At 39.0% G+C, this 20,118-nt stretch overlaps 1 protein-coding gene across 5 annotated transcripts in view; it reads right to left on the bottom strand.

Annotated features, from left to right (window-relative positions):
- DGKI (diacylglycerol kinase iota) overlaps window positions 1-19,066 on the bottom strand; it is a 107,773-nt gene extending 88,707 nt beyond the window's left edge. For 2 of the 5 annotated variants that reach the window (XM_027897208.1, XM_027897212.1), the window contains exons 1-10: window positions 18,999-19,066; window positions 18,557-18,673; window positions 12,773-12,868; window positions 12,397-12,471; window positions 11,046-11,141; window positions 9,122-9,204; window positions 7,606-7,666; window positions 4,271-4,384; window positions 3,587-3,724; window positions 2,358-2,436 (exon numbers count right to left, since the gene is read on the bottom strand). In XM_027897208.1, coding sequence (XP_027753009.1) covers window positions 2,358-2,436; window positions 3,587-3,724; window positions 4,271-4,384; window positions 7,606-7,666; window positions 9,122-9,204; window positions 11,046-11,141; window positions 12,397-12,471; window positions 12,773-12,868; window positions 18,557-18,649 — 835 coding nt within the window. In that variant the 5' untranslated portion in view covers window positions 18,650-18,673; window positions 18,999-19,066. The remainder of the gene's footprint in view (window positions 1-2,357; window positions 2,437-3,586; window positions 3,725-4,270; window positions 4,385-7,605; window positions 7,667-9,121; window positions 9,205-11,045; window positions 11,142-12,396; window positions 12,472-12,772; window positions 12,869-18,556; window positions 18,674-18,998) is intronic. The other 3 variants (XM_027897209.1, XM_027897210.1, XM_027897211.1) reach the window with 3 other exon arrangements.
- Window positions 19,067-20,118: the final 1,052 nt, after the last annotated feature.

Here is a 20,118-nt window from a genome sequence, read left to right as displayed (position 1 = left end):
ATCCTCACCATTCTCAAACTATAAAGGGAGCAGAGAATGGAATGTGTTAGACTGTGTGTGTGCAGTGCAGGGGGGCTTCCTGCAAATGAACAGTCCTTCAGAGCCAAGGGATCAAACAGCATGTCAGCAGGGATAAAGTAGATTGCATCTTCTGTGCTCTACCAAAGCATAAGGTTGGCAATGGGGTTGCTACCTAGAACACTTCCTGAAGAAGCAGAGCTAAGTACATGAGGCTTGGATCCAATCCTCAAGTCTCAATCTGATTAGTCACAAGAAAAGTACAGAGGTTACCATAGAAAAGGCCACATTCACATACAAGTTCCTCTGAGACACTGCAGTCACCACTTATTCTAAATAGTACAGCTGACCAACCTCTATTGCACAAAGTGCCCTGCTAGGCTGAGAGTTCACATCAATTGATCTTATTTTGGTTTGCAGGCATGGTATGTGTTTGTTTTAATAGTATACGTGATTACAATAGCTCCACATAAGCAACTACACACAGCCATTTAACTCAATAGCCTAAGTGCTACAGCCCTGAAAGTGCTTCACACTTTGCTACTGTTACTAAGAATTTCTCTGGGTTGTCATCATTTGTAAAAGAGACTGGAATTTGCTTTGCACTTCTTATTTCACAGGGCTATAGAATACTTTGGGTTGGAAGTGAAATTTGAAGGACATCTAGTCTAACCTCCCTGCAATGAGCAGGGACATCTTCAACTAGATCAGGTTACCGCTCAGAGCCTTTTCAATCCAACCTGACATTGAATGTTTCCAGGAATGCAGCATCCATCACCCCTCTGGGCAACCTGTGCCAGTGTTTTACCACCATCATTGTTAAAAACTTCTTCCTTATATCTAGTCTATTTTTGTTTAAAAGCATTAGCCCTTGCCCTGTTGCAACAGGCCCTGGTAAAATTCTGGCCCCGTATTTCTTGTAAGCGCCCTTCAGGTACTGAAAGGCTGCAATAAAGTTTCCTGGGAACCTTCTCTTCTCCAGGTAGAGCAACCCCAATTTCACATGAAAAACAGTACAACCCACACACTAACAACACCTCCAAGGCTATAAGCTTCCCTCTCCTAAAATACATAGGATTCACTTTGTATATTTCAGCATTTGAGAAGATAAGGAAGCCATCGACAGTAAAGACTTGTGCTACAAAAAGCTCTCCTGGCCACACATACACACAGCTTGCTCTGCCAAGTATTTTTTCACCCATGTAAATTTTTAAAGCACTGGCATGTCTGGAATAACATTCATTCTTTATAGGGCTCCATAACTCATTATTAAATAATGCCTCCATTAAACGAGAAAGTAGACATGCATTTAATCTATACTGTATATTCATAGTCACATTAGCAATTCATAGTGATATGCACTCATTAAAAAAAATGCATACAGCTGTCATCATTTCATTCTTGTGCCCTTTTGTGGCCCCACATTATTATTCCTAAAGCTTGAAGCAGTCTTAAACATTATAAAATATGCATTAGCTCATTCCATCATGTATCTTGCTCTTTATTTAGCCTGGCATTACAGTGCTATCTTTTCATCTTAAAATGACATACTGATAGTATGACAGTAAAGATAAGGGAGGCTGTGTTGCAGAAAAAATACCTGCATATGAAGCTGGAATGACCAAAAGCTGAACATAGAGAATGGAACCAGGTTTGTTTCTACAAGCACTCCTGCCTAAACTATATGAATAGATCAGTTCACATCAGTTCAAAACCCACCCAGTTAAGTCACATTTCAACCTCTGTGGGGTGGCAAAACTGCCATTGGCATGGGAACAGACAAGAGGCTACAACTGCTCAAATACCTGACAATTCTGTGGGCATTAAAACCTTAAACTTGCACAGAGACACTCTGGGTCTATACCAAGTCCAGTGTCAATGTGCTGTACTCATCCATAGATAACAGCTCCTTAGCTTGAGAACACAATTATCCTCCTACTACTTACAGTCTTGCAGCTCTTCTCCTCCCTCCACCTCCACACTTGCAACTGACTTATTTGTTTTTCTTTCTCTTATTCTAACACTTCTACACCATCATTATCTTCCTTTATGTCTGTACTTATCGCCTTTACAAGATCTAAAACCTCGAAAAGCTTCCCTTTCAGCCCTTTTCCTCCAGTAAATACTAGTCTTCCTCACACTTTTTTTCAGTTTTTGAATGATGAAGTCACTTGGAAACTCATGATACATACAAGAAGAAAGAAAGTGATTGTATCTTGTGTTTTTATGTTCCAGCTCTCCTTCTGAATTATAAGAACAGGATGTTAAATCCGACTCTATTTCCAATTCATGAAGTAACTGCCCATCCACAAGGCTAAGGAAATAAAAGTCCCTATTACCTCTAGATTCATGGAACTCCAGTGTAACATGTGCATCAAATCCAAGGCTGAAGTAATTATTGAAGACATTGAGGGGAAGCTGTAATTAGATAATAAAAAGAGATGTAAAAATAACATGAATGAAACATTCCTCAACACACCAGGGATTAACTACTTTAAAGCTGGCATGTCAGGAAAACCTAAGAGGAAAGTAGGATGTATCAGGAAAATGTAAGCAGAAGGTTGCTCTGAAGGTTAGTAATGGCTTGCAGAAGAGATCAGATACAAGAACCCAAAGAACACAAACACATTACAGTACTTTATGACCATATATGTATGCTTGCAAACACATCAAAGGGTTCCTTATGTTGTCATTGAGATTTCCAATAAGGTTGCACTACTTAACATGTCATCAATAAAACGATTTTCCTAATTGCTGGCTCTTCAAGCTCAGCATGGCAAATGAAACACAAGCTGTGTTCTTCTCACTTCACATATAACCAGGACCAATGCAAGTCCCAGAGAAGAAGCCCTGACTTATTGAGGGTGCATGAGGCAGGGAAGCACATATTTGGCCTCTTCATTGTTATATACCCCCAGCAGGGCTGTACAGAGGGAACGGTACCATCCTACAGATAAGCTGGAAATTATTAATGAGAAGAGAAAAATGGTTCACAGAATCAGAGGTTTTTTTATTATTGTAGCAGCTTCAACATCTCCAGTCCAAATGGCATATAATTCCCTCACAAAAGATTCCTCACAAAAGATTTTCCCACTCTTCAATTATCAAGATTCACTAATGGAGATTATAGAGAGACCCACACACAAAGATGTTAAATATAAAAATACACTACACCTTGCTGTAAAGTAGGAAACAGCTGGTATCCATAAGCAAAATCCTAATGAATAAAATTTTACATCCTGCTTTTAGTTTTGTCTAATTTGGAAATGGATGGTAGTCACAGGGTTGCTTCTCCTGCAACTAGAGAAAAACAAAAATGCTAGGGATTTTTTTTTTCCAGGATTAAGTTCTTGACATAAATGTTCAATGCCTGGGAGTTACAAAACAACAAATAAATGCATTACATTTCGCACAACTCTGGAATCACTGACACATGAAAAGAACCAAAGGAAGAGATGCAAATAGCAAATTAAAAATGTTTGGGACTCCCCACCCTCGCAGCTTATGGTGTAACCCAAAGGCATCCATAAGCATCCCATAGTTTCTGTGGGAAGAAGTAGGCTCTAACCTTACGTGCCCCATCCTCCAGCTCATCCTGGGGCAAATCAGGGTTGCGCTCAACCTGCAGATTCCAGCGGTCCAGCTGGACAATGGTCCCGTCTTCTACATGGCAGAGGATCTTGGACACTGGTTCATCCGTGTAACCCTGACAGCAGAAGGTGACCAGAGTATCAGCCGCGGATGGTGAAAACAAATCAAGTCACTCACCAATTACCTGGCAGACCTCCCTCCTTTCACACCAAATCAAAGGTTCCTAAGACCCCTGATAAATTTTGATGCATCAATAACAAGCTATTACTGAGGTGCACAAATCTAGGGCAGGCAAAGTCAAACCATAAGGAGAGGCACTCAAAGTGTATTTGTGTCGCCTGGAATAACTCCAGTGCCACAGTCAAGGATAAACAAAGAAAAATAAAGCGTAAACTATGCTTAAATGAGAAGCCTGCATATCATCCTCATTACTCGGCCTGAAATACCAGATATATTTAAGTACACTTTTATTACAACTACATCATTAGTAGTTCAAAATCCCAGACTGGAAATTGAATCAAACCATTATGCCTAAAGTAAAGCAGACCTTGGACACAGCCCTGCCTGCTATTTTAGCCCAGAGGAGGGTCCACCACACGCAACTAAATCAAAGAAGCAAATTGAGAACCCCCACATAAGGGTGGCCCCAGTCAGTCCTTACCCCACCCCAGTTGAGGGTGCGGGCAAGGTCATTCCCAGTGCCAAGTGGAAGGACAGCCACAGGAGGTGGGGGGCTGAGCTGCAGCTCATCAAGAATGGAGAGGATCCAGCCCACCTATAAGAAGGGAAATGCAGAGAACCATTAGTCAGAAAGATTAAAAGGAAAAAGGCGTATTTTGAACATATCATATTCCTATTCACAGCAAAGACCACGTTAAAAAAAAATGCAAAATGAACGAAGAATAATAACGGAAAATTCAAGATAATGTCTTCAAAATTACCATTATGCCAAAAGAAACGAAACCTTAGACAACAGTTACGAAAGAAAATGTGAGAGACACATTAAAACCGCATGGTGTCTTAGAACTCGTCACGTCAAGCATTAACTTGCCCCCAAGTCTCCCATTTCCCAGACATGAGACCTTAGTGCTGAATTATTTTACTCAGTACAAAGCATTATATCTTTATATATAATATATACATATACACACATACCAAATAAAAGACTAAAAGACTAAAATAAAAGACAGAGTTTAATGCTCAGGGTTAAAGGCCTTGGATCTGGAACAATGAATCAGTCTCTTTTATATTCTAAGCTATTAGTTATTTTAGACAGCTATTTCCCTCTCCTGTCTTTATTCTGGACTACATAAAACTTTCAAATAGAAATCTATCCAGAAGGAACAAACTACTGTAAACTATTCTGTTTTCATTAAATGGTAATTTCCAAGGGGGAGAAAGAATTGTTACTAAAGATGTTACCAAACATTTTATTGATATTCTTGATACAAAACCAAAGAACTCTTTATTAAACTACTTCTCACTTTAAACTACCTCCACGTTAAAAAAAAAAAAATAATACTTTGTGAAGAATCTGAGTTGCATTTTTAAATAAAGCATTAATAAAAAATAAACAGAAGATTTTTTTTTCCCCTCTCACAGTTTCCAAAGATGCAGTTTCTACTGGAAATGTGAGCTTTTAAATAAGACAGGAAACAGAAAACCTGACTGCAGCTGGACAGAATTTTTCTTGCCCCAACTAATATTATTGTGGTTTGAAATAGATTCTTAACCCAAACTGGGGTTACAGTGGAGCTTCACAAAAGGCACCCAGCATAACATGGGCATTAGGAACAATAGCTGGAATCTGAAGATCAGTAGAGAGGGTGGTCTGCTAAATATAGCAACCACCATGCTAATTAAGTATTCTGGGTATTTCTTTCTCCAAGTCTCTTAACAGATAAATTTAATTTTGCACAAATGACATTTTTCATAACCAACTGTCCAATTATTAAAGCATTCTTCTGGGATGTGATCCCATATTCAAGTTCATTGTTTGACAACAGTCATCTCAGGGCTTTACAGCTCTCATGGCTTTGGATGTTACCAAAAGTATGTAAGTCTTTTAGAGGGATTTTCAGAGGTAAGTAATCCTCTATTTTTGAAAATATCTATCCTTCAACACTGTTAATAGGAGACAGAATGAACAGTCCAAATAACTTCAGTGGGGCCAGGAAATCTTAAAAGCTCCTTTTTCATTATCACCGACTTAATCCGCACATCTGTGCCTCAGTCAGTCTCTCAGTGCTGCAGATAACATTACAACACCTAGCATTTCTGTGAATGATTTTAACTGATAAACAGAAATTTCAAATTACTAATTGATAAGTACAACATTGCTATTTAACTTGAGGTCACTTCTAAACCTTGTGCATTGGTTGTACAATCGAGGGTGGCACAGACTATCGTTTCCCTATTAACAGAAAGCTCCTGACTGCTTTGAAAGACAGGTTTTCCACTTCTGCCCTGCAAAGTAACAGCAAGCAGTGCCAACGGAAAAGTTACAATGAGTTCTGATTCAACTCAATAATGCAAGGTAACATCTGGTCTCATTGCATATTCATTAAGTCCATTTGAGCCAGATTTTCCATTTCTAAATGTAATGGCTTTGGGAATAACTGGATATTAATTTGCTTCAAACTGAGCGGCAGCAAAAGTAATAGTGGAGTGCTGCTCATACTAATGAGAAGGTGCTGCCACCTCTCGCTTGCACAGTTCAGCAAAGGGAAAACAAAGGATGGTCCGACTCCATGTAGTTGTATTCTTTTCTATTTTAATACCTCCATGACAAATATTTTTTTCCCCTCAATGAAAACCTTGGCTTCCTCAGATGGAAAAGAGAAAGAATTCCAGATTTAATCACTTTTTTGCAGCTTATGTCTCCTGCTAAAGCAATGCCTTGCACATTTCTTAAGAGATGTTCATAATTCATTAATGTCTTAATTTCCCATGAACCATCAAGACAGTAGTCTTATCACTGATTTTTTTTTTCTTCACAATTGCAGGGGAAGCGTTGGTATTAGTAACCCTACTGCTGCGGTTTTAAAGGAACCCACAGAAGCTGAACAAAAAAATTCCCCCAGAAATTCAAGCAGAGATGAGCTAAGAGTGGGGGTACAGCTCAATACAAAATAAACCAACCACCTCTCCAAGCCCTAAACACCTACATATATCTATTCTGTCCAGTCATTGCATCTTGCAAGAGGTAACGCATTTTCCTTACCATACTTATTGTTAAAATTATTATCAAATGCATTTTGGGGAACTGAGCCTACTAGATATTAAAGGTAAGTTTTTCAACTGTATTTAAGCACTCAGTAGCACAGACTGGGATTTACAACATTCCTAGTTACTGGAAAGAGAATGCAGTTGTAATAACTCCATTATCACTGATGGCCTCCAGACTCTGAAATGCAGAGTCTGTCTCCAACTGAAGGTGCCCAAATCCTTTAAAGATTTGAACCTATTCACTTATCCAAAAACACAGAAATTCTGTTGCAAAGAAAAATACGCATCTTGATCTGCCAGATCGCAGACTAGGTGTATGACCAATGCAATATCCTTCCTCACAGAGGCTTCATAAAGAAAATGGGGAAACTAACTTTCTTTAGGCACAGAGAAGACACTATTTTTCTGTACTCAAACACCATGGAGACAACAGCAGGAAGGAGCTGAGTGGCCCTCAGTCACTGGCTCAACCTGCTAGACCCTCAGATCTCTGTAAATAGTGAGAGGAGACCAGCAAAGTTAGTCTTTATCTTTTTTGAGCTGTACCAAATCTTTATGCATAAAGAAAAAAGGACTTCAGAAATTAGGATCTGGCCCCATATCTACACAGGCAAGGCCACACATAAAATTGGAAAACCAAAATTAGATTTCACAAGCATTAGATATGTTATCTGGCTCTGCAGGTGTTGTCAGGTGGGAAACCCATCACTGCAAGGAATTTAATCACTTGGTCAAAGACCACTGGGCTGCCAAGTGCTGGCCACCTACCGTCCCATCCCCGCCACAGGCCAGGATCCTCAGATTTGGCACTTTTCTGTACAGCTCCAGCCTGGTCAGGGAGGAAAAGGGAAAAAAGGGAAAAAAAATCAGAAAAATAATGCAGACACTTTTTATGCATTTTGTTGAGTGACAGTGTAACCACTGCTTACTGCAGTTTCAAATATTCATTACTAAGAATGTGAGTGGAGGTGGGGAAAAAAGAAAAAATGTCTGTTTCCAAAAACCTCAGCAGTGTCATGGCTTCAGCCCTGGCAGTCACAGGCAGCATCGGCCCCAACCCAACCTGAGCCCTGTGGCTCACTTCATGTCTTCACATGAACACATGCAAAACCACCAGGATGCGAAATGGGACCTTCCTCCACGTTAGGCAACATATCCTGACAAGTGTTTGATCAGTTTAGCATGTTCCCATGCTAAATCTGGAAGGCCAGATTCTCACATTCCCTCTAGAGAGGTCAATCTTTCATTTTTCTCTTACCCTGAAGCAAATGAATTTAAACACCAAAGTTCTTAAACAAAATTTACTGTTCCTCATCATGATTTGATGAGCTACTGTTTCTTAAGCTTGTAGAATATGACACCGTCTTCAACTGGTACAGTTTAACACCACAGAAGGCAAGAACATCTAATAGCATTCTGTCCTGGGATATCTGACCTAAGATACCAACAGGAGAGACAAAAAAAGCACTCATCGAAGTCCTGCTTCTTCAGCTTCATCAAAGAAAGGCATAATGAAATATCTTGTAATGTAGTGGGTACATTCGTGTGTATAGAGCTGAGTGACCAGAGGACCTAATCCTCCTTTAGCCCCATTATACAGCTCTGAAAAATGTATATCTACCTTAAAGCCTCTAAACATCACATGAGAACAGCAGTGGGGATGTTTCTGCAGGAATAACAAAAAGCTTGGGTGCCTTGAATAGGAAACACTTGGACTGTTCTTATGCAGGTAAATATTTTATTTTACATTATTATTATCTTTTTGTGCTGCCTAAATTGTGAAAGTAGGGCTGAACAGATGTTAAGTACAGCAAGTATCTCCATTTCAGTCACCATAGTAGTGTGGTTTCTTAACCCTTGGCAGCAAGAATCAGCCCTTTAAAGACAGGTCCTCTCTCCCTTGGAAGAGGATCACAGTTCAACTGTCCAGATAAACTCAGATAGTTACTCAGCAAGCAGAGACATTTGCACAGTACTGTCACGTATAGCAATCTGGAGGCATCCTCACCCCACTGTGGTTCTCATCCATCAGGGAATGTTCAGGCACTGGGGTCAGCAGTGAGTCAGTTTTGGAGCCATTTGGACCTGGCTCTGTCTGACACAGTGGCAGCTCCTGATTTCTTCTCATAAAAGCCACCACTTCAGTCCTCCCTTTTGCTACCAAAATCTGGATACATAAACCTCATACACAGTCTACTAATCTAGCCAAGTAGACCTTTTCCTGCTTCCCTCATCAGAAAAGAAAAGAAAGAGGGTGTGCAGAGATGAAGGCTTGAAAACTTACGCATCTCTTGGCCCATCCTGAGAGAGATCAAAGACCTGGCGTGGATTCAAATACCACATAAACATTTGGAGAACCTTGGTGCCCTGGGAAAAGAGAAAAAAATCGAAGGAAGGGAAATTAGGAGTAGTTTAATGGTTATTAGAAATAATAGTGTGCATTATTCATTATATTTGAACTGCTTTTTCTTTTTTCCCTGTGCTTTATAAAGCAAACAAAACAAGAAAAAGACAAATTAGAAAGAGACATAGCAAATGAATGTAGAATAGCAACTAGAATAGCAATAGACTCTGTAGAATAGCAAACCACCAATCTGGACAAGGTGCACATATAAGCATATTGACTAATTTCAAAATGGTTCATAAGAACATGTGTTTGGGGTCAGACCAAAGGTACATCTCCCACAGCAACCTGTTCCCCTGCCTCTCATCACCTGCAACAAAAAAAACCCCTGTTATCCCATAGCACCCTCAATCATCCATGACAGTAAGAAGCTGAACAAGGTTGTATGCAAAGTCACCATCACATTTAACACTGTCCTGCCCAACATCCAAGCAATGACAATGCTTTAACCTCCACCATCACCACCATGAACACTCATAACTGTAACCCTCTACCATTTAATGAAGCAGGAGCCAAGGACTCTGAGGGCTAGAGCTGCCCCGGCGCCCCCTCACTCAGTGCAGTCTGGTCAACTCATCACCCAAAAGTAGGATTTCTGTTTTCTCAGACTCCTGGATTCATTTTCCAGACACTCAGTTTTCTTCCTCCATGTTCTGCCCAGACACAAAACAGCAGGATCTCTTACTAGCAATACAGAGCTAAGAACTCCATGGGGTGAGCTTGAATTCCAAAGTAATTCAAGAATGGCTTTCAGACATGGCCTGGGGGATATCCATCAGGAACATTCCACAGCTTCCCCTTCTGAGGGATGGCTCTTCTGCCTAATACCTTCCCTTAAGTGGAAAATCAAGAACAGTGGTCATACTACTTAGGAAAAGGTATAAGAAGAGAGAAAATAAATATGATGTTTGCCATAGGTATTCCTCCAGTCTCAGCTGTGTGTGATTCATAGAACCCTTGAGCCACCGGGAGGTACAGGACTTCAGTAATCCAGATTTTTCTCTTCCAAATCTCTCCTTTGGCCTGTGTAAGCTTTTAGCATCCACAACATCCTATCGCAGCTGAACTACACAATATGAGAAGGAGAAGCTTTTTTGTTTTGAATCAGTCTTAGCAGTCTCATTTGATATCCTCTCTAATTCTCCTAACAGAGGAAAAGGTGAACAGTGGCTATGCTATTCTCCATGCTCTACAGGCCTCTGTTGTATCCTACATCAATCTTTTCTAACAGAAGGACCTGTTTGTCAAAAGACACTCAGATTCTTTGATGTTCAAAAAGTAGCAGAACTGACCTGGAAAACATTCACTTGGGTAAGTATTCATTCCAAGAATACTAAGGAAAAAGTCTGCTGCATGTTCATCACTGAGACTTGGTTCTCCATGGTACAGTACAAGACCACTAATGGTTTTTTAAACACCGTATGAATATGTCATTTCACATTCACTAGCCTTTCCTAGTAAAATCAAACCACTTTTTGGATAAAGGGAAATCTAAAACTGCATTGGCAACTGCAATTTTCTGTGGAAAGATGAAGTTCTCTGAAAACCTCCAAACTGTCATTTTAGATTCCTTTCAAGAATCTGAAAATGGGAATACAACCACTCAAATACTCAAGTACCCATTTCAACTGCCCAGCTCCACCAATGTGGCAAGGTCATTCAACAGCAAGGACCTCTTCTGAGGACTGCAGTTAAGGCATAGAGCCCTTTCTATCTGACTGACTAAGAAATAGTGTTATTTAACTGTCAGAAACTCTACTGTTAAACTAAAACTTTGTGACCTGGATCCAGTTGATGGTCTTACCTGATTCCCTCCACTTTTTGGATTAACAAAAACCAGCAGTGGTTTCATGAGTGGAGAGGAGATGGGCTTTATCACAAACGGCCGGCCTTTGTTCTCCTGAGAAACAGAAGCAAGAAATAGCTTTAGTACAAGCTGTGTATGTTTTCCTGGCATAACACACACAGTAGACCCAAACTAGCTCTGATAAAACTACCTCGGGTATTGGAAATAGTACAGCCATGTCAATGTGATGCTCAGCTGGGACTTATTTATCCAGAGGAGACAACAGAATATAAATAAGAGGGGGAAATATCACTTCAGGGTAATATATAACTAGTTAAAAATTTTACTCAATATTATTTCCAGCCATCCAACTCTTAATTATTCACACAGCATTAATAATGTAGCAGATACAGTGTTATTTGTAATATGAACAGTTTTTCCAAAGGAAAATAGAATGAGAAAAACTACTTATTCCATTCATTCCATCTAACAGATAATTTATATCAGCACTTATTTGCAGGTAATCTGCTCTTGAATTCTTGGCCTTGTTGTCTTCCCACCTTTGAACAAATGCCACTGATGAAATGAATCCCATCAATGAGAAGACTATTTTCCTGCCTACTCCCTACCTTTGCAGGACACCAGAGAGCCCAGTAATGAGGATACTGTCCTGGGCTCTCACAGATGTGGATTCCAGTTTCTGATCTGCAGTTCTCCCACCACCCAAGTGAGGCCTTGAACCAGAGAGCCCTGGCTATGCAGAGGCCAGTCTCCCTCCACCTCTGCCATGAAGCTCTTTGTCTGTATAACCAATCCACTAAGAAGAGTCAGGAAGCAAGGTCTTCTATAAGATACATGGGTAATCAAACCATCAGAAAAATAATCTGTTTTCTCTCTGCCTCTGTGGTCGAATTTCAACCTTCACACAAACAGAATATTTCCAATATGAGACCCCCTGAAGGAAACATCCTCAAACTGGACCAGAGCCTTGCATCAGTGCACTCATCATGGACTTCACAACCCCAGTTTCACATCCTTGCTCTGCCTAGTGCAAAACAAGGGTATGAGCTGAGTCTCTTACATCCCAAGAGAAGACTCTTTCACTAGGGTGGTGGTCCTTCTGGAGTCTGGTACCTTGATTCTTGAAAAAACATCAACTCAGAAAATAAAACTTCACATACAAAGTTTTAGCTTTTCTAACAACAAATTCAATATCATTGAATTTTCCAGGGAAAAAATATATTAAACAATGCAGTAAAAAAAAAAAAAAAATTAAAAAAAGAAAATTCACCAAAACCCTAAAAACTTCAGACATGGTTTAGACATTTAAACAAAAGGAATCTGATTTCCTAAGTACTTGAATACCTACTTCATTGCCTCTTTTGCTGGCTTTTCTTTTAAAAGACGTTCTCTTCTTTCGCCGTGTTGAAGTCTTTAAGGAGTTCTATATCAAAAAAAAAAAGAATACATGAAAAGCAAAACAAAATTTAGAAGACAGGCCCAGACAGAGCCCCTTTACGAAGCTCTTCCATGCATGTCCACTTGGAGAATGATAAGAGTATCTGGCACATGCTCGAGATTTAAATCACATGCGCTGCATGCTTTACACTTCCACACCACCAGTTATGGAGAAAGCCACACACGGAGACCAGACTGGTGCTTTGGAACTGGAAACTTTCCCACGCTGTGAGGGGGAAAAAAAGATCAGATGCTCCCATAGACTCACATAACACCACATGTTGTACCTGCCAACCCTCCCAAAAGGGGTAGGAGACGCCCGTTTCCCCTTCGGGGCTCCAGTCTCCTGCCCAATCAGGCTCGTCTCCTGGTATGGAGACCACCTGCATAAAGATGTAATAAAAAAACATGATAAATGAGATATTTCTCATGTTTTTTTTGGTTTTTTTTTTTAGGAAAGAAAACAACAAGTTTTAGCTCTGGCAACCATTATGACTCAACATAACATAGGCCACCATGGTGTATGATGGTGGCACTGTAGAGACAGTTCCAGCCTATCAAGAAACTTGTGTAATCATCTGCTAAGGAACAAACTGAATTAATCTTAATTTTTTAAAGATTTGAGTGAAGGAGGTGTTTGTAGGGTGGGTGGTTTTTTGTTTTAAGATAACAGTATCACTGAACTACTTTGGAAAAAACATATAATTGCTTGTATTTTTACAGAACCTATTAAAATAGAACTTATGTCAAGGCTGTTCTCCAGGCTGGCAAAGGTCTGCTCAGTGACACTGAGCGAAAAGGTGTTCTGCTTTAATAAGAACAGTCCAAAAAGGATCATTTTATTATATTTTTCAATTATTTTAATTCAGAAATTAAAGTCATACCTACAGGAAACCCTAACCATTTCTATATGATTGAAATTTTGTATTATGGGAAATACTCCAAATATTTTTGCATTATTTCAATTTCTAGTCTAGCTGTCACCAAGAAATAAAGTAATACAGGGAATTAGAAGAAAGTTCATTGACATTTTTTTTCCTGGTTTCAAGGGGGAAAGCAAAATTCACTCAGCCATATGAATGTTCATTTCTGTCCTGACCTCGTTCAAAAGTGTACCACTTATGAAAGCCAATAAGCAGACATCATCAAATCTCCAAACAGTGATGTCTGTTCTTCATTCTGCTTGCTAACCAACATCAACAAGAATAGCTACTAGATTTTGTTTAATACACATCCACCACTTTCAGAATTTCAAGATTTCAGTATGACAGACCAGATATAGAAGTTAATGCTTCCACATCTCTTAGAAATAAAATTAACAACTGTTTAACTCTGAGACCTAAAGGCACTGTCCTTAATTATGGAGATCAAGAGAAGTCTGCTGAAGCACCCAACGTCCCAAGCTTTATATCACCTCTCAACAATACTTACGGACCAGGATATAGTCATTACTGATCACTGAAAATATTGAAGATAAGACAGGTCTGCAGAGCAATTTCAGAGCATTTACCCTTTTAGACCTTATTTTGAGAAACTACCCAAGGAAATGTTCGTACTTTTCCCTACTCTGATACCAAGCATTTTTGAAAGCATGATAAACCCCCAACGATTGCACTGACTGTGCAAGTGCATCAGCAATCCCATCTACACGGTCTTTCATTGCCCTACCTCAGTAATCAGATAGACTGTACAACAGTCTTGATGTCAACAGAAAGTTATGGAAACATTACATTCAAAGTTGCCTCCCATGGAGGTCTTAACCTAGTTCTTCATCCATTCTCTGATAAAGGATTATCCCTGGAGTGGGGCAAAACACAGGACACAGCGAGAAGATCTAGTCTATCCACAGTCTTGCTAGCAGTCTACTGAAAGCTCACGCACATACCAAACCTGCATCAGTCTGTCCAGGTGCAAAATTCAAAATGCTTATCATGTTGATTAAGTGCAGTGAATTCTGCTGACAAATATGAGTCTATAACTTAAGTAAAATACTAGGTAAGTACTTAACTGTACCTCTAGAAGAAGGACTGTACTTATTATTCTACCTCCAAAATGGACAGACCTAAGTCCAATGAAGTTCTTCTGGAAAGGGCAAAGACAGCTCAGTAAAACACTGACTAATTTTAAAAGAATAATTTAAAGAATTTTTAAACATAGATGTCATTAAATCCCATAAAAATGTATCTTTTTTCTTGCCTATGGGTGAGGTAGGGAAAGGCACACAGCTATATTAAAGATATAGTTTTAGTCTAAGCCTCCATGCATGATTATAAACATTTTAATTTCCGTAATCAAAAAGGCATTAAATATACTGCATCACAACAATGTTATTTCACTCTCGGGGTTTTTTTGTTTTTTTTATAAAATGCCTATACCTCAGTGTTAGCAGAACCTAAAGCTTTGCTACGGTTATTGCAACTTCACGTCCATAGCAGATGAGAGGCAAAAAAGCTGCTTAAACATGTGCAGGCTCTTTGTGCAAGCATGCAGAAGAGTAACAGCCAGGAGTATCAGCAGTCTTTGCACACTGAAGTGAAGAAATGGATACATAGTACCTTGTTCGCATAACAAGGTGATGAGTATTTTGTAAACATATAATGTTATTCAGCAAGGGACCTGATTGCAAAGCATACCTTTAAATGGGCACCATAAGTAAATCCTAACTTGCCTCTAGAGAGGAAACCTCTCCTTTGTGGACGTCAGTTTGTCCGTCTTCAAAGAGAGATTTTTCATATTATTGAATGGTCAGTATAGCCCTCAGCAAGATTAGCTAGGTGAACAGGAGAACTGGAGTCCTTCTTGTAGGGTGTTGGATGGTGCAAAGTCCATGGACTACCTCAGAGAAATCCAATTAAATCTTTCAACCTTTTCCTTTACAACATTTCAGCCTTCATTTTCAAAGGCTTTTAGCACACTGATCTTCAGATTACTTAAATAATGACCAGCGCCTGGGAAGGTCAATCTTGACCATCTTCTGGTTGTTCACAAACACCATCAGTCAAGCCAGATGCACTCAGCAATTGAGGAAATAAAGAAATAAACCCAGAAATATAAGCATTCACTAGAACTTTTTCAAGGTCCTCAAAGGAGCAGAAGAAGAAAACACCATGGTTACTCACCTTGAACAGAAAAACCTTGGAATTTTAGTTACTGCCTTTGTCTTCCCAAACGGAAGACAGACTCAATCAGTAAATATATCAGCCAGATCCTCCTTTGTACCTACTTTTCTCCCACATCACAAGCATATAGCAAGTCCACTGCTAGGGCTAGCAGCACTGGCTACAAAACCTCACCTATTAAAAAATACCACCAAGTCAACAGGGGTGACCACCTTCACAAACTAGGAGATGGAATTGATTTGAACCCCAGGAAAACAGAGTTGGTTTCAAAGCACTGCTAACAGTACAGAAACACTAGAAATCAGTAAAAAAACTTAAAAAGTGGTTCACATTATGGATAACATGGAATAGGTACTGGGAGTTTTCCATTCATGTGAGTGGGTCCTTACAAACAGAGCTACCACCAATTCCAGAGCTATTTGAAGCATTCTGAATATTCTTCATCTTGCAATCAATTGCTTGCAAGAAGCTCCCCATTTAGAACATAGGTTGTCAACATTAATTTATCCTTAGCCAATTACACCATGATGTTTCACTACAACAACATCAGTAACGAGATGGGGAGTGTGGTCTTTACATAAGCCCGATCTTTGAAAGGTGGTGACCCACATTATACAAAATAAGCATGGAAAACCATTTTTGTGGCAATTTAAAAAAAAATATATATAAAAAACAGGGCAAGATTTTGCTACAAAAAGCCAACTTATTTGCTTAAAGGAAATAACAAACAAACAGGATGCAGGCACCACTAAAATCAATTTTATATGAGTAGGAAATTCAGTTCAGGGGTTGTCTGTGACAAATGTAAGTGGTTAATTAGAGCTGAGGAAATATTTTATAACAAAAAAAGCTTCTAGCCAAATTTATTCTGAGTGTGGAATATGTGAAAAACAGATTGTTGGTTACACATTCATTTATAACGTGAATTTTAAAAAATTTGTGAATATTGTGTTTATATTCTGTAGATTGAATGCAGTGAATATTTCATCGTGTTTACCAAACATTCCTATAGGGTGGAAAGGTTCGTAATACATAGAAGAGCTGGCCAGAAACAGCAGAAGAAAAATATTTCTTAAGAAAATAACAAATAAGAAAATGAAACTTCTGCCAAAAATCTGAAAACACATCCAAAAGATGCATCAGTATTTTCTAAAGCAATAAGGATGCATTCCCAATAACTGCTATGGGAGCTGTTATAAAGTTTCATGGAAATACCCCCATTGTCTGTGTTTAATATAATTTTCATCTATCTAATGATTCAGCTACTCAAGGTTTTTGCATGCTACTGAGCATGAATTTCAAGGACTCGGGATGTGATATAGGAGGAATAACGGATTGCAGTACCTTCTCTCCCCTCACAGCTCAAGCACACAAAGCTAACAGATATTTTCTTATAGTTTAACATTTTAAAACTTTATTTAAAAGATATTTTCCCATAAATAAGAATTAGCTAGATCAGATCTTACTTTTAATTGGAACTTGTCTGGGAAAAAAGGGTGAACGAGAAACTATATTCTCTAAAAATATTATAAAGAATGCACCTTGCTTTGGCCAAAAGCTAAATCAAAAGAAAATAAAAAGGGACTGGTTTTGTGGGATTTTTTTTGGGGGGAGGGCTACTAAAAATTAAATAAAATAAGAATTAAAAAGATTGAAGGGAAGTTTCTATTAGCAAGGTCAGACATGGATACATCTGTCAAGTATGTTGTTGAAAATTAGCCAAGGATATTAAGTCCCTGCCAAGACTCAAACATTCCTCAACAAGAGAGGGAAAAATAGATTTTTCTGGGTGAGATCTGAGTAAAAGAGAGAAAAAAGAGTGTGGGGAAAAGCCATCAATTTTAAAATTTTTTAGGAATTTTGCCTACATTCTCTCTTGACCTAAAAGAGAAATAGCAACTTCTTTGGTCAATTTTTTGATTACTCTATACATATCTTTCTCCTTCTCTCTGCCCATTGTCTTCAATAACCAGCTTGTTAGAAATCCTAATCATGCTCAAATCTGCTGTTCATACTTCTAGTCTGAAACAAAAGGCTGAGCAGTATCACCACTCAGGCCATACATGGGCCTTATTCCAGTTTCATAGGACTAGTTTTGTCTTACTGCCTTGTCTACAGCCTGAACTTCTGGGCTTCTTGTTGACAATCAGGAGTTAAGAAGCCTGGGTCACTTCCCAAGGAAGGACTGAAATAAAAATTGTTATTCTGAAATAAAAATTCAACCAGTATTTCTGATTTCCTGATATGTTCAGCATTTGTTTTGGTTCAAATTAGAGTGAAAACAGACTTTCAAAGAAAAAATACTTCTTGCATGATGTGAAAACCCTTTTAATTTTTGGCCAGCTCTCTTGTGGATATCTTTTTTTCCTATGTTCACCAGCGAATTATCCTCTCCAGGACCTATCATCCATCACAATTGCTTTGAAGTCTAGTGTTTGTTACCTTCAACTAAAGGCGCACGCGTGCTTAGTGCTGACACTGAGCAAGCACTGATGCGAGTAAGACATGATTCTTTACATGTCCACTAATGGCAAATTCAAAAGGGTGTCAGTCCAGCCACAGCCAATTCTTACTGCTGTTCAAGTCAGCGTTTGTGAATGGTTTTTCCCTGTATTTGCTCAGCTCTATTTAATGAAACATGCTTGACTGCCTACCACACGGGGGATTTCTTGCAGTATGCTTGCTGAACTCAGTTACAGGAACAAATCTGAACTGGATTAGCTCAGAACAAGTCATGTTTGTTGCTCATCATCCCAAAGAGGGAAATCTACTGAAGGATTGGATGGAGGGGCAGGAGAATACAGGTTCATAATCACCATGGAGGTATGCTGGGTTTCAGGGATAGAGACAGGGTTGAACAAGCATGCTTTCGTGAAGGAGAACCAAGCAGCGAAGCCAGGTTGGCTCTGCACAGCCACACAGCTTCAGAAACAGACATCAGCATGCAGTTACCTGAGGTTTCTTCACCTTAATGATCCAGGTGGGAGGCACAATGACAGCAGCATGAGCCCCCAGGGAACACGGCTCCTCAATGTGATGTAGCATGAAACAGGTGACTTTGTTATGAAACTGGAAGAAAAGGAAAGAGCAGAGTCAACAAGGAGGCCAAGAAATATAAAGGGAAAGCATGGAGAGGGAGCAGAGAGTGATGGTACAAAAACTGGAGCTATATTTCCAACTCTACCATCTTCAAGTCATTCAAACCATAGAGTTTTAGGAACATGTAACTGAAGATTATCTTCCCAAATCATGCCTTCTTACAAACAACCAACCCACAAACAACCCAAACCAAACAAACAAAACCACCAAAACCACCACCAACAACAACAAAAATCACCCACAATTGTTCCTATTTAAACACACATCACAGTCTCCTTGAATATTATTCACTTACCGCCAGCTTGCACCAGGAACAACTGATGGCCACTATCTCTTTACTATGGAAGGAAAACTTTTGCTGAAATCCCTAGAAAAGCCAGGGAAAAAAAAAAATGTTAAATTCCTCCTGACTACAAGAAAATATGCACCTTTAACTCTTGCCACCTGACTGTGCTAAGCTAAATCTGTTCGTTTAAGTCAGATGCGTTGGTTCAGCCTCAAAGCTCTTAGACATCAAACAAATTTTTGGGGGATAAAACAGTGAGAGGAGACACAGAGAATACTGTTCAGCTGGGGCATTTTTGCACATGCTTTTAAAAGCATTTCTGCAAAATTTTATGCTTTCCCTTAGATTTTTTTGTAGTTAAAAACAACAGAAGAAGATAGAGGAAAATGCCTATTTCAACATATTTCTACAGACCTGGACAGCGTCAGATTTTCTGTTAAATGTTGCAGTCTTGTTTGCTCTAAACAAAAACAAGAATTTTTTTTTTATTTTTTTTTTTAAATACAGAGCAGAATCAGCTACAATGTCTGTCTGGGTGAGGAAATACAGTTATAGTTTTACTGAGCTGACTCAGATTAAAATCTTTCCTGTAAGTTCCAAAAAACAAGATGGTCGGATTCAAATAAAACAGATAAAAGAAAATGTTTCTTTATAGTTTTAAAGAGAAAAAGACTTACCATTACCAGTAAACACAAGATTTTGTTTTCCTATGGAAGAGCTTCATTCCATAGATTAAAATGTCACTTTTGCTCTAAATTCTAAGGCTGGAAAAGACCATTGGGTCATATAAATTCTTCTTACATCTAACACAAGCAACAAATGGTCAGATACAGCTTGAAGCTTTTTGCTGAATTAAAGCTTTTTTTAGTTAGAGAAAAAAACTGATTTGGGTTGATGGCTGGAGAAACAGAAAGTCCAGAACTTCATTGAGTAGCTTGTCATAGTCATCTTTACTGTTTAGATTTCAGATTTGCAGTTGTCTGGATCCTTTATTCATGAGCTTTCATCAAGCCTCTCTCTTACCACATTAAGTAGTTCATCATCACCCTGAATTTTCTAATTCAGTCTCTCTACCAAGTGATGATTTTGTGTGCCAGCTTTCTTTTTGACAAGCTGAGTTAATACCTAA

This window comes from Empidonax traillii, unplaced genomic scaffold (assembly GCF_003031625.1).
Source record: "Empidonax traillii isolate 1590-97213 ecotype Southwest subspecies unplaced genomic scaffold, ASM303162v1 scaffold533:size792476, whole genome shotgun sequence".
NCBI classification, from domain to species: domain Eukaryota; kingdom Metazoa; phylum Chordata; class Aves; order Passeriformes; family Tyrannidae; genus Empidonax; species Empidonax traillii.
The sequence above is the reverse complement of the archived record's forward strand: the minus strand, read 5'-3'. Positions and strand labels throughout refer to the sequence as shown.